The 13,125-nt window shown below is 46.7% G+C and overlaps 1 protein-coding gene across 15 annotated transcripts in view; it reads left to right on the forward strand.

Moving 5' to 3' along the window:
* Nucleotides 1-13,125, forward strand: part of Cspp1 (centrosome and spindle pole associated protein 1) — a 96,551-nt gene that overhangs the window by 79,664 nt on the left and 3,762 nt on the right. For 14 of the 15 annotated variants that reach the window (XR_003734026.2, XM_037206415.1, XM_037206413.1 and 11 more), the window contains 9 exons: nucleotides 405-551; nucleotides 1,191-1,295; nucleotides 3,184-3,250; nucleotides 3,769-3,886; nucleotides 5,569-5,708; nucleotides 6,721-6,861; nucleotides 9,311-9,357; nucleotides 11,598-11,661; nucleotides 12,401-12,510. Coding sequence is in view for 14 of the 15 variants with exons in the window: in XM_037206415.1 (XP_037062310.1) it covers nucleotides 405-551; nucleotides 1,191-1,295; nucleotides 3,184-3,250; nucleotides 3,769-3,886; nucleotides 5,569-5,708; nucleotides 6,721-6,861; nucleotides 9,311-9,357; nucleotides 11,598-11,661; nucleotides 12,401-12,510 (939 nt within the window). In the remaining variant the exon portion in view is untranslated. Of the gene's footprint in view, nucleotides 1-404; nucleotides 552-1,190; nucleotides 1,296-3,183; nucleotides 3,251-3,768; nucleotides 3,887-5,568; nucleotides 5,709-6,720; nucleotides 6,862-9,310; nucleotides 9,358-11,597; nucleotides 11,662-12,377; nucleotides 12,511-13,125 lie in introns of those variants that run through there. The other variant, XM_028864559.2, reaches the window with a different exon arrangement.

Here is a 13,125-nt window from a genome sequence, read left to right on the forward strand (position 1 = left end):
AGCGGGAGAGGAGGAGGGGGAAGGAGGAGGAGGTGCGTGAGTACGAGGAGGAGCAGGAGAGGAGGAGGAGGGAGAAGGAGGAGGAGGTGCGTCCGAGGGAGACGTCTGTGTTCCCTTGAGAAGTGTTCTGAACTGCATGAGAAGGCTGCTGTCCTGAAGTCCGTGTTTAAAGCCCCCATTGTTACTGTCGTTGTGTAGTATTTTATTGGGGTCACTTACTAATTTAAGAAAGAGACATTGTTTTTAACTTGATAAAAGATGTCTGCTACTTTATTAAGTAGATAGTACCTTCATTTGGTAGAACACCGTCTTTTATATATTTAGTTTTTACTTTTAGACAAAGTAACACATTTTTAAATGTACTGCAAATGTATGCAAGAAGTGTGTCTTTTTAAATTTTAAAGCAAAGACTAAAAAATGAAGAACTCATTCGGTTAGCTGAAGAGAGACGAAAAGAAGCAGAAAGAAAGAAGAAAGAAGAGGAAGAAAAACATAACTTGCAACTTCAGCACTACTATGAGAGAGAAAATATGATCGGAGATGAAACAAAGGTATGTCTCAGAGGGAGACGTGTCAGGCCCAGCGCGCATGCCTGGCAGAGTCGGGAGTAGTTAGGGAAGGAGAGAGAGGAGCGCTCCCTCTCTGCCCTGGCCTTTCAGCCCAGTGCCAACACGCTGCTGTTGCCCTTCGTTTGTGAGGTGCTGCCACAGCTGGGATTTCGGCTGTTGTCAGTCTTGTTACTGGGCTCCTGTGTCTGGCTGTCTGCCTACGATGTAGCCTGTAGACCAGAACCCTGTGGACTGTGGGCCCTAGGACCACACAGCAGCTTGCCAGAGTGACTGGCTGGTCAATATACTAGAAAAAGTATTGGGCTTGACTCTTATTGATCTAGTGATTCATTCTTTGTTTTATGTACTATATTGGAAATTAAATGTAAGCACCAAAAAGACTGCTTTTGGAGTCCCTGTTTCTGGCGCACAGGGCTGATGTTAAGAATGGTACATGAATCATAAATCACAGTTGTTAGACAGGGCTCTCTTCTCCAGACCCCTAATATGGTCTTATGCAGCTGAACCAATTCGACTATTGTGTAAAGAGTATTTTATTAAAATACTTCTTAAACAGTCTTGACTATTGGATATAGTTTGTACATGTGTTTGTGTGCACAGAAAGATTTGTTGTTGTTGCAGCATTTGAGACAACCTTCTCCTGTGGTTCCTGCTCTTCAGAACAAAATGGCCAGCAAAGCCCAGAGACCTCCTTCAGTCGACACCATCATAAGCTCCTTCATTCATGTACGGACTTCTCTTAGAGTGACTCTTGAGTTCTTGGGATGCAGCGCTTTGTGAGATTTCTGAATGTTTGCCTATTGCTCGAGTTGTAGCTGATAGCTCTTGGTGCCCTAAAGCTTAGGCCTTACAGTGCAAGTTAAGTCTTTCTTCATAGGACATGGTCTGTTAGATGGTATTTATTTGTCTCAGCTCCTTAAAAAGAGACTTGTTGTTGTTGTTGTCATTTGTTTGTTTTGAGACAGGTCTCATTCTGTAGCCCTGACTGTTCTGGAATTCACTATATAGACTAAGCTGACCTCTGACCTGCAGAGATCTGCTCGCCTCTGCCCCCTGAGTGCTGGGATTAAAGTTGTTCACCACCATGCCCAGCTAAGAAAGTCTTTTGGAAAAAAAATATGTTCTAACTAGCTGTGGTTACACTTGTGGAGTCTCTAACTAGCTGTGGTTACATTTGTGGAGTCTCTAACTAGCTGTGGTTACACTTGTGGAGTCTCTAACTAGCTGTGGTTACACTTGTGGAGTCTCTAACTAGCTGTGGTTACACTTGTGGAGTCTCTAACTAGCTGTGGTTACACTTGTGGCGTCCCTTATGGTTTAGACTGATCTACAGTCAACAGGAAGCAGAAAAGTTGGCCTTTAAGTTGGTGCTTGAGCAGCCAGCAGGAGTTTGCTGTAGCAGACAGAGGGTCTGGACTTTGGGTGTCGGCAAGCTATGGAGGGTGTGGCAAGCCATGTGGAGCATCTTCTGTGGTTTGTTTGGCCTGGCCTCATGATGTCTGTGTGCAAAGGCAGCAGGAGTGGAGACCCTCTGCAGTGTCTTGGGGTGGGGTGGGGGGTTGGAGGCTTTGCTCCATGGGCTTGTGGACTGCAAAGATGGGAACCACCAGCCCAGGCATAGACGTGTGAAAGGCATTTTTGGATTCTACTTCTGAGAGTCCGGTTCACATGTTCTGAATTAGACAACGCTGCGCTGGGATCCCTGTAATGTTGAAGTGGAATGGCGTGGGCACGTGTACTTGTCTAATGGTCTCGTGGGCAGCAAAGACCGAACACAGACAGGAGGCTTTTGTGGAAGACCGGATGTGACACTGAAGACTTGAGACAAGGGCACTGACAGCAGAGTGACACAGGGCACTGAGAGAGTTGACGACTTCAGGGCATAGTTTCGGGTTTCTGGGGATGATTGTACAGACGGGGCTTTGAAAACTGAGTTGTGGCTGAGGAAGAAGGCGTTTTGGTATTTGGGAAGCAGTTCATGTAACAGCGCTCACTAAATTGATTGTGCGGTGTAAGTGTGTGTGTGGGGGGTACAAAGGGCTGAGGACGGAAATGAACAGTGTTTGAACAGATGGCAGAGCTCAAGTGTCAGTGATACTGTTACTTGCCAAGGAAACTCCGGATAAAGTTGCCACCTGAGTGACTTGGGATCACTTTGGTAAAGGCAGTCCTGCTGAAGTGATGGGTGTGGAGGCAGAGCTGGCTGGGTCTCAGGGAGTGAACCAGGGCGGGGGGTGGGGGGTGGAGAGGGAAGTGCCTTAGTGCCGAGTCCTCTCTCCAGCCCTGCATTCACTGTGTGTTAGTGACGCCTCGCTGTGCAGGGCAGATGCCAGTGAGTAGTTGGTAGTGAGTGAGGAGGGGACCGTTGTGCGTAGGCTGAGAGAAGATGTTTCCTTAGAAGAAGGGAAAGTGAGGAGAACTGTGGGCACGGGAGACTTAACAGGCACGGCATACGGCACAGGGACTGGCAGTGGCCAGAGGCAAGGAGCCGTGCATCATGGGAGAAGGAAGGTTGGCCATAGATGTAGGGGAGTTTACAGCGGAGGGTTTGGTTTCCTTCCCCGCCGAGGACGAGAGAGGAAATGCTGACCGTGTCTGTCCTCACTGTTGATAGGAAAGCTCCCTGTCCAGGGCACAGTCTCCTCCAGTTCCTGCAAGGAAGAACCAACTCCGTGCAGAAGGTAGGTCGTTCACCTGTAGTCTAGAGGCTTTGACTTCTTCCGGTCATCTCAGCCTAAGTACAGCTGTAGGAAGTTGCAGAATGGTGGGAAGTGCTGTGTGTCCCCCAGTCGCGTCCTGCACAGATCTACAGACACATTTTCACCAGTTTAACCTGTGTATTTGCACTTTGGTTTCGTGTTTGTGGCTGTGGGTGTTCATGTGTGTTTTCATCATGTGTAATTTGTCCAGTCACCGTGACGCTCAGCCTTCCAAGTGCACAGCACTCCTTTGTTATGTAGGCCCTTTCCAGTTGCTGTCTCTGGGCCCAAAAAATGTTTTGTTTTGTTTTGTTTTTTAATCAAAACTCTGATTGTGGGTCTTAGTGATGTTCACTATGATGTGTATTTGTCTATATATTTAAGACACACTGAAATACCTTTCCTAAAATTTCTCTGAGCCTTTATGATGAGCCAGATTGTGTTTTGGTAATTAATCTTTTATTCTTTATCTTTTTTAACTTCTCAATGGGAATTTGCAGAGGAGAAGAAAAATGTGATTCTGGAGCTCTCAGAAATGAGGAAGCAGCTCCGCAGTGAAGAGAGGCGTCTGCAGGGGCGGCTGCAGCACCTGGACAGTGATGACGAGACCCCCCTCAGGTGCGTGCATGCGTCCGTCCATCTGTCCGTCCATCCGTCTGTCTCCGTCCGTCCGTCTGTGCTGCTGCCTCAGCCTCCTGCCCCTGCTGTGCCTTCTGTAGAAATCTAGTTCCTGAGGGAAACAATGACATGGGAATGGAAATTCTTAGGTTGGGATGTTTACACATGGTGGTACTTTATGGCTATTTTTGTGTTTCCCTTCAATAATGTAACTTTTTTTGGTTGGATCCATGTTTTCTAGCAAAACATAGCCGCTGTTACTGCTGCAGGGCCCAGCCTCTAAAGGCGGCTCCTGTGCTGTGGGTTAGTCTGCTGGGAGCCTGCCGATCGATCTGCCGAGCATTTCTGGGCGACTGGACAGCACAGTCTTTCTTTTAAAAATGAGCTTTCTGTTTGGGATAATCTGGTGGAAAGGTTGAGAACGTCATACGTAAGCTAGGTACCTGCCGCCTAGTTTTCTGCATCGTTAATATCAGACATTCTGAGCTCCTGTCTGAAGCTGCCAGTTGTGTGGCAGAACTTTTCCTGGGGACACAACACACAGGTCTACTCACCCTAGATAGGGATCCTGTGACAGACCGGAGTACAGACAGCACCAAGGTCAGCTTTTTATTGGGGTGACTCACAGGAGTGTGGGTGAGAGATCACTTAGAGGACAGAAATGACTCAAAGGACAGCTGCATCTCTAAAGCCCGCCCCAGCATGGGACCGTGCAGCCCAGAGCTGGGAGGAGCCTGGAGCACACTGCAGCCTGCAGGCGGCTCAGCAGGTGGAGAGTCCTCTCCAGGTGCCTCACTTCACCTAAACCTTCAGGGAGCTGCTCTGCCCTCGAGTCTTTTCTGCCCCTCAGTTTGTGGGAGGGGCTTCTTTGTACCTGGGTTCCCTCATCTGAATTCGAAACCAGCTTGTTTTACATAGTGAGTTCTGGGCCAGCCAGGGACACAGAGAGGCCCTGTCTCACAGGGTGGGGGGAAGCAGGGAGGGAGAAGAGGGACAGGAGAGGAGAGAGAATGGGGAGGGGAGAAGGAAGGGGGTAGGTACACAGTTGGTTTTTATCCATTTCCTTTGGGCGTATGACACAGCCAACCCCTGGCAGAAAGCTTCCTCCCGAGCTCCCCAGAGTGTTCATTCCTTGAGTGCGAACAGAGCAGAGTACTGTTGAACTCCTGTAGCTGGCAGGTTGTCGGGAGTTCTGTAGAGCCCTGGTATAGTTTCCTAGGTATGGAGCAGAGCATTAGCAGCCTCTCTGTGTGCAGTTTCTACTTCAGCCTGAGACGAAGGTAAGGTTTACTGACATCTAATTCATGGCATGTACTGTGCATACTACTTCACATTCCTTTGAATTCTCTTCTTCACAACATGATTAAAATGGACAGATTTTTATAGATATTGGCATTGAAATCACATTGCTAAAAAATAACATGCCTGATCTTTGTTTTTTTGAGACAGGGTCTCATGTAGCTCAAGCTGACATTGAACTCCAGAATGCTAGGATTGCAGGCAGGTGACAGCATGCCCTCCTAAGGTCTTTAGGTTTTATTTTAGCATGGGTGACCAACAGAGCAGGGCCATTAAAATGTCTGTAATAGCTGTGATGAAAGATGCCCAGTGCTTTTACAGTGAGGTGAATGGGAACTCGTTTCCTACCCATAAGTCATAGTGACCATGATTGTCGTTTACAGGAAGAGAGAAAGGAACCCCATGGACATATTTGACATGGCCAGGCATCGGGTACAAGCTCCCGTCAGGAGACCGTCCCCGAAGGCCTTGGATGCTGCTACTTTTCAGAATATTCATGACTTCAATGAGTTGAAAGAGAGAGGTGAGCATAAGCTGCCCTATTTGCCAGGCTCTAGGTGACATCTTGGGGTCACATAGCAGTTGCTTGCTTTGGGAACTCGCTTGTCATACTGCCAAATGTATGTGAAGCTTTTCATTAAAGACCATCAGTTTTGTGTTCCTTCATTTCATGTCTATTGTAATGTCTTTGACTGAGGTTCTGATTTGCAGTTAAGGTTCTGATTTTCAATTAAGGTCATTGCCTATTTTTTTTTTCTTTTTCAATGCTGGTGATCAAGCTCAGCGTCTTATGAAGTGCAGTATGACTGAGCTTTATCCCCACCAAGGTCCAGAGAGTTTCCCTGCCTCTGCACATGCGCAGCCTTCTCCATTCCGGACACCTGCACCTCAGAGGCACACAATATTAGGACTGATCAACCTGAATGGATGTCCCATTACCTCTCAAAGTTCATGGTTTGCATCAGGGCTTTTGATGTGCATTCTCTCAGCTTGGATAGCTGTATGATGACACATGCTCACCATTGTTACACCATACAGAATGTCTCACAGCCCTGAAAGTCCTCGGCTAAACCCAGCCACCCTCCCGCCCCTTTACCCCTTTAAGTTCACAGTTTACCTTATGCAGAGTGTTATAGTCGATGCAGTCGGGATCACTAGAGTCCAGCCTTCTCAGATTGGTGCCCGTCTCTCAGAAACACGCTCAACTGTTCTCAATACCTTTTCATGGCTTGAGAGTTCATTTTAGCCCCCCCCCCCTTTTTTTTTTCTCTGAGACAGAGTCATAGCCGTAGTCCAATGCTGGCCTAGAACTCACTGTGTAGCCCAAGTGACCTTGAACTGGTAGCAGTCTTCCTGCTGGAACTACAGGCAGAAGTCTGATTTCCTTTCATTCATTGTTTAATCTGTTCATTTTCTTAAGAACGTCTGGGATGCTTGCCTCCATATTTTACAGTTATAAATGTGTGTACAGATTTTTGTGTCTAAATCTCAGTTGAAAACAAGATTTAACTTAGTTACGTCATTCTTTGCACCAGATTCAGAAACACGAGTGGATCTCAAATTAATGTACCCAGATCCTCCACGAGATCATGACACCTTAGAGATCCAGCAGCAGGCCCTGCTACGGGAGCAGCAGAAGAGACTGAACAGGATAAAAATGCAGGAAAATTTGGGAGGTACAGTGCAGACCGTGCTGCGTCAGGAGCTCACTATGGCTCTTCGTTCTTCAGCTTTGAAGTTGTTGTTTTTGTTTGTACATTTGCTTAAAAAAGATTTATTTTTGATTTTTTTTTATATACACACACACACACACATATTTGGGGGGCATATACACATGAGTGCAGGTACCCTCAGAGATCACAAGAGACTGGAATACCTGAAACTGAAGTTAGAGGTAGCTGTGAGCTGAGGTGCCAGGAACCAACTCTGTCCTGTAAGGTCAGGGAGGGTTCCTAACCGCCGAGCCACCCCGTCAGCTTTGTTTTTTTTTTTGTTTTGTTTTTTTTTGTTTTGGTTTTTTTTGTTTGTTTTTCGAGACAGGGTTTCTCTGTGTAGCTTTGCGCCTTTCCTGGAACTCACTTGGTAGCCCAGGCTGGCCTCGAACTCACAGAGATCCGCCTGGCTCTGCCTCCCGAGTGCTGGGATTAAAGGCGTGCGCCACCACCGCCCGGCTCAGCTTTGGTTTTAAAGACAGTCTTCCGTCTGTATTCTTGACTGGCCTGGAATCCACTGTGTAGACTAGGCTGGCTGCCTTTGAACTTGGAGTAGTCATCCTGCCTCTGCTTCCTGAGTGCTAGTAGGAATGGCATGTGTGGCTCTGTGCAGCCTTCAGCCTTAACCATCTCCTGCATTTATTTTGATCCCAGGCAGGCCAGTGCACTGGTAGCTCCGTGCTCATGTTAGCCTTTAGCCATAAAGTTTGGGAAAGGAACATGCTCCGTAGCATGCTCTGATTAGCCCAGGAAGGGTCATGTATCTCCGCTTGGGAGCTCAGCTGTTCACTGTTGCTGGAGTGAGTGGTTGGGTGCTTTGATCAGGCCAGCTGACTTCCACACCAAGAACTGCCAACCAAGACCAGGAATGCTCAGCAAATGCATTCAATCCTGGGGCACATTTCTCTTCAGCATATTAGGTATTTTTTTCATTATTACTTGTGTGTGTGTGTGTGTGTGTGTGTGTGTGTGTGTGTGTGTGTGTGTGTATGCACACGTTTTGGTAGAGTAAATTTTTAAAAGTAAAAAGACGAGTGGTGTGGTACACACCTTTAATCTAAGCAATTGGGAGGCAGAGGCAGGTAGATCTCTGTAAGTTTGAGGCCAGTGTGGTCTACAGAGCGAGTTCTAGCAAGTAATGCTAAGGCTACACAGAGAAACCCTGTCTTGAAAAATAAAAACAAACAGACAAAAATCTATGAAGTATCAGATTTGGATGTATGTTTTTATATAATTATCTGATATCTAAATGTAATCTAAATCGAGTCTAATGCTATTAACTTGCCTATGTAGGGTAGAGACTAACCCTACACTAACTTGATATGGTGGGCAGAAGCTAGGCTGCTGTTCTCAAGGGGCTGATGATAACCGTAGAAGTCAGAGGCCGAATAAATACAGTGTAAACACTGTAAAGGGGACCTAAGCCTACAGGACTATGTAACCAGCAGGAGCCCAGGGTAAGTGGGCTAGAAGTAGGGTGGAGTTGTCTCAGAGAGCATCCGTGGGCCTTACTGAGCAAGAGGTGAACGTTGTGACCGTACGGGGATCCCACTGGCTCTGCCAGGCTGCAGGCCATTGAGAGTGGCCAAAGAAGAGGAGTCATAAAAGAAGGCCAGGAGAGATGATCTTACTGGTTATTTTTCGGAAACTTGGGACTTTCTCTTAGCGGGCTGTTATGGCTTGCAGAATCTGAGGACGGCCCCTGGCCTTGGGAGGTATGATAGGAGTACACTTCAGGATGAACTCATAGATAGACTTGGACAAACACTTGTATAGGAGCCATCATCCCTCCTCATGGTGCAGAATTTTAAGTATCAACTGGTGATCTGATCTTGTGGGATGTTATCAGTTTAGGCACAGCCAGACTAACCTCGTCCCCAGATGAGTACAGGTATTTCTTCCTGCCAGTATCCATCTGCCTGGGCAAACACTGGCAAAGTAAGCATAAGATAGGGCCTGACTTTCGACAGTCACAGGGCTGAAAGGACGTGGGCCATCGCTGTAGCTCTTCTAGAGGGCCCAAGTGGGTGTCTTTGGAAAGCTGCCATGCTGCAGATGCCCTGGGATCCCTGACCCGAGACTGGCTCCCTACAGTTGAACTTACTCCAACCCTAGTTAACCCAGTCACTGTGCAGGGACTACAGAGCAAGACAGATGGTTAAAAAAAAAAAAAAAAAGAAAGAAATCTTGTGTTTTTTCTTAGACATCAAAGTTCACAAAGATTTTACTAATGAGCCATTTAACCAGAATGGATACAAGATTTAATGTGAAAGTAGCATCATTTCTAAGACTGTTCTGGTGTGTGATGGGTGAAAAGTAATTCTCAGTAGAAGCTAGAAATAGAAGATCTGAAATGTATTTCTCTTTGTTAACCTTGTCTAAATATCTGCCCTTGTTTCTCTGGTGCCTACAGTTGATTTCGACACCATGTCCAGTGGGAAAGCACAGGGGTACAGAATGGTAAGCAGTCCGTTCCACGTGTGAAGTTAGATTTTGGAGCCTATGTTTAATGAGTAGTCTAGATGTTGAACATGTCCGTAGTGTTAATACTTATGTTTACATTGTAAGTGCAGTGTCTAGAGATGTGTGGCTAAGATGTGCAGAGAGAATTGACTGTAAGGGTAAGAGTACCATCCTAGTGGTCTTAGCTGCTGTCCTGAGCTGTGTGAGTTGGGGGAGATGGGCAGATTATTTCATTTTTATGCCTCAGTTTCCAAGTACTCATTGTGAGGATCACTACAAAGACTCAATATGTGTGTGTGTGTATTGACATATATTCTGTGTACATCCTACTAAGTAAAAGTGTGTGCAAGGTCACTGGGCGTTCAGTGAGATAACACAGAACTGAAAATTCTTTGCAGTAGGGCCTGGCCCTTGCTGAATGCAGAGTATAGCTGGCATTGAAAATGGCGGTGGAAATGTATTCGGTAGTGGAGAAGTTAACTCTTATCCTGACATTGTACGAAGGCTGCATTCAACAACTCTGTGCTCTGTGGGCCAGAAACTGTTGAGTGTTCAGGGTCCAGGAGTGCAGGGTCCAGGGGAAGGGTGCGGGGGAGGGGGGGGGAGGTGGGCACAGGTGAACTTTCCGTTTATAACAACAGCTGAGGAGGAGGCAGCGTGGGAAACTGGACAGGACCTGCAGGAAGATACTTGAGCAGAGGAGGCTTGAGCAAGGGTGAGGGGACAGACGGGCCGTCCACACTGGAGGGGAGGAGTCACGTCCTCGGTGTCGCAGAGAGTCGCCCGGCCGACAGAGGGATTCCTCTGTGAGTCCAGGCAGCTGTGCTGGCGCAGCCTGAGGCGAGCAGAAGTGCTCTGGGACGGCTTTCCTTTAGCAGCCTAGGTTAGGCTTGGGAGGTGCAGAAGCAAGCGCGGTCAGTTTGGGGTTGGGAAGACGGGGCTGTGACACAGCCAGTGTGAATGCATGCTGACACACGGCTGCACTGGTGAGCTCACGCTGCAGAGCCCAGGGACGCGCCGGGGCTGCAGAGTCCTAGGATGCTGCTAGCCTGCCCCGAGTCCAGACAGTGGAGCTCGGCTGGGCCTGTGCTGCCCAGGGCTTCCATCCAGCGCTGCTGGGAGTTTCACCGGATGGCAGTGTCGCTAATCTCCTGTGTGTGGCAAAATTTCACAAGATCTGCTCATCACTAAATTATACGTACTAGTTTATTATCGTGCCTGTAGCCATACATCCAACCAGCAAGGCCCCGCTCTGAACCCAGGTGGGCTCCATATCCACCTGCCCTACAGCACATGGCCAGAGGCACTTGGCCTCTTTGGGAAGACTGCATTTGGGACATTTTTCCACGTGGGATGGTTATATTATCCATGCAAAAGATAATTAAGTTTACTATCTGGGATTTTGGTTAAAAGTCTGGATTACTAACAGCAGGTTTGGCTAAGAAGCTTAATATAAGCCAAGAGTTTATTTATCATGACTGTTTAAAAAAAAAGCACTTGCTTTTCCTAGAAACTAAATTATATAGCATAGCATAGAGTGTGAGGCCGCTGCCATTAAAGTAGAATCAGTGGTAGTCAGAGGAGATCCAAGTTCAATACATGGAAGAGTTGAATGTACAAAAAAATGTTAACAAGAGCAAGAGAATTCATTGCTTTAGTTCATTGCTAGCATGTTGGAGCGAAGTGTAGGCGCCTCCGAACACACGAAGTGGTTATTGTACAGATGTCAATTTCGGTCACTCCATGTCGTTTTCTCCAGTGTGTCATGTTGTGTCTGTGTGATGGTACTGTGGGTTGTAGTGCTGAGACTGTTGGGTACACGGCAGGATCTCTTCCGCACCTCGCGTGGGACTGTAATCTACCCACTACTCAAAAGACAGGAGAACCGAAGTACCACGTGAAAGACTTAGTGCCCAATGTTTGGGATCACTACTTCACTCGCTTTTCATCAACCACCACCAGAGGGCAGCGAGGAGTCAATGTCGGCTCCTGACTTCAGGGTGAAATGAGGCCTCCTGCTGTCTCCTGTCTTGGTGGGGCCTTCTGGATACTGGAATGGGGTTGTTAGGAGGGAAGCAGCCCTCCCTGCCAGCTCTTCTGTTGTTTTTGTTCGGGGTGGGGTGGGGTTAGCGTGGAAACCTACGCTATCTCAGTGTGACTTATTTTCCTACTCCAGACTAAAGATACAGCCATTAACATGTGATTATTGTTTTTGTTTTTGTGTGTGTTTAATTTAGCCCAGAGATGACACTAATGACTTTTTGAAAAATTCATTACTGGAATCTGACAGTGCTTTTATTGGTGAGTGTATTTAATTTACCAGTGTTATGTTAATTTAATTATATATATATATGTATCAATTTTAGATCTATGATATAGGATTTCACTTTTTAGTCCAAGCTGAACTGGAACTCACTATGGCCCAGGGTGACCTCAGACTTTGATCTTGTGTCTTGAGTGTTGAGATTATGAGTGTGCACTGCTGTGCCGGGCTGGTACCACCATTTTTGAAAGTAGTTTGCCAACCACACAAAATGTGGAGCAGTCACCGTGACACCTGTCAGTAATTCCTCGTTTCTGTCCCAAAGAAACCATGTCCACACAGAGGTGTACACGGATATTCACCAAGCAGTACCATTCAAGAGCCACTAGGCAGCAGCAATATTCACCAAGTGGACCAACAGAGGCAAAATGTGATGTGTCCGTGAACTGAAGTGTGACTCACTCAGCAGTGAGATGCTCCATGAACCTCAGGCACATGCCAAATGAGTCACAAAAGATTGTGTTGTAGAATTCCAGTCATGTGGAATGTGAGGAAGAGAACGTTGGACCGGCCTGGGGAGTGGTTACCACTGAGCAGAAGGGAGCTATTTGAGGTGATGGACACTCTAGATAGTAATGACTGTACAACTGTAAACTCACCAAAGAAATCACTGAGTGTGTATAGTAAATAGCATTTCCATAAAGCAGTGTAAAAAGACATCAGACTTGAGCCTTAGCTCTGAGTAAAATTTCAGGTTTCTTTGTGTGGTCTGTGTAGGTGCTTATGGTGAGACGTATCCTGCCATTGAAGAGGATGCCTTCCCTCCGCCGTCCCAGCTGCCCTCCGCAAGGGAGCGCAGGAGGAACAAGTTGAAAGGACTGGATTCTGTATGTATGAGCTTCTCCCCCCCCCCCATCTTCTCAGTGTAGATGACTCAAAATTTGGGCTCAGTTTATGTGGTCCAATTTAAAAAACAAAACAGGGAGGGACTTGCTTTGAAAATCAAGTGGGTGTGGTTTGAATCTTGGGTTCTGCCGTCAGTTACTTGTAGCTCTTAGGATGGCAATATGTAGCTCTGTAAATGGCATAGATATCCTTTCCTGTAAATGTTAAACTTATTGCCTCAGTCTTATTCCCTATATAAAATATGGGCTTTAGTGAAGCCACACAAAGCACCTGATAGCATTTATCAAAAGCCTGTTAGCCTGGAAATAACGTAATAAATATGGCAGCAACTCCCATTTTGGTCAAGTGAGTTTCCCAAGGTCAGTAGGTAAGAGGACTAAGATTCAAACCCATATTCTTTTCCATAGCTTTATAGTGTAGTTGATAAAAGGCTTCAGAGCCTTCAACAAACCATGTTCTGATGGTGCCCTTCTTTGGGTAGACAACTTTGGACAGCTTCTTAATCTCTTTGTTCTCGTTTATATGACTTGTACTCAGGAGCTTAATAACAGTCTGCTAACTAGCATGATCACTTGTCTAGCTTTATCAGGCTACGA

The sequence above is a fragment of the Peromyscus leucopus genome, chromosome 5, assembly GCF_004664715.2.
Source record: "Peromyscus leucopus breed LL Stock chromosome 5, UCI_PerLeu_2.1, whole genome shotgun sequence".
In the NCBI taxonomy this organism is placed as follows: domain Eukaryota; kingdom Metazoa; phylum Chordata; class Mammalia; order Rodentia; family Cricetidae; genus Peromyscus; species Peromyscus leucopus.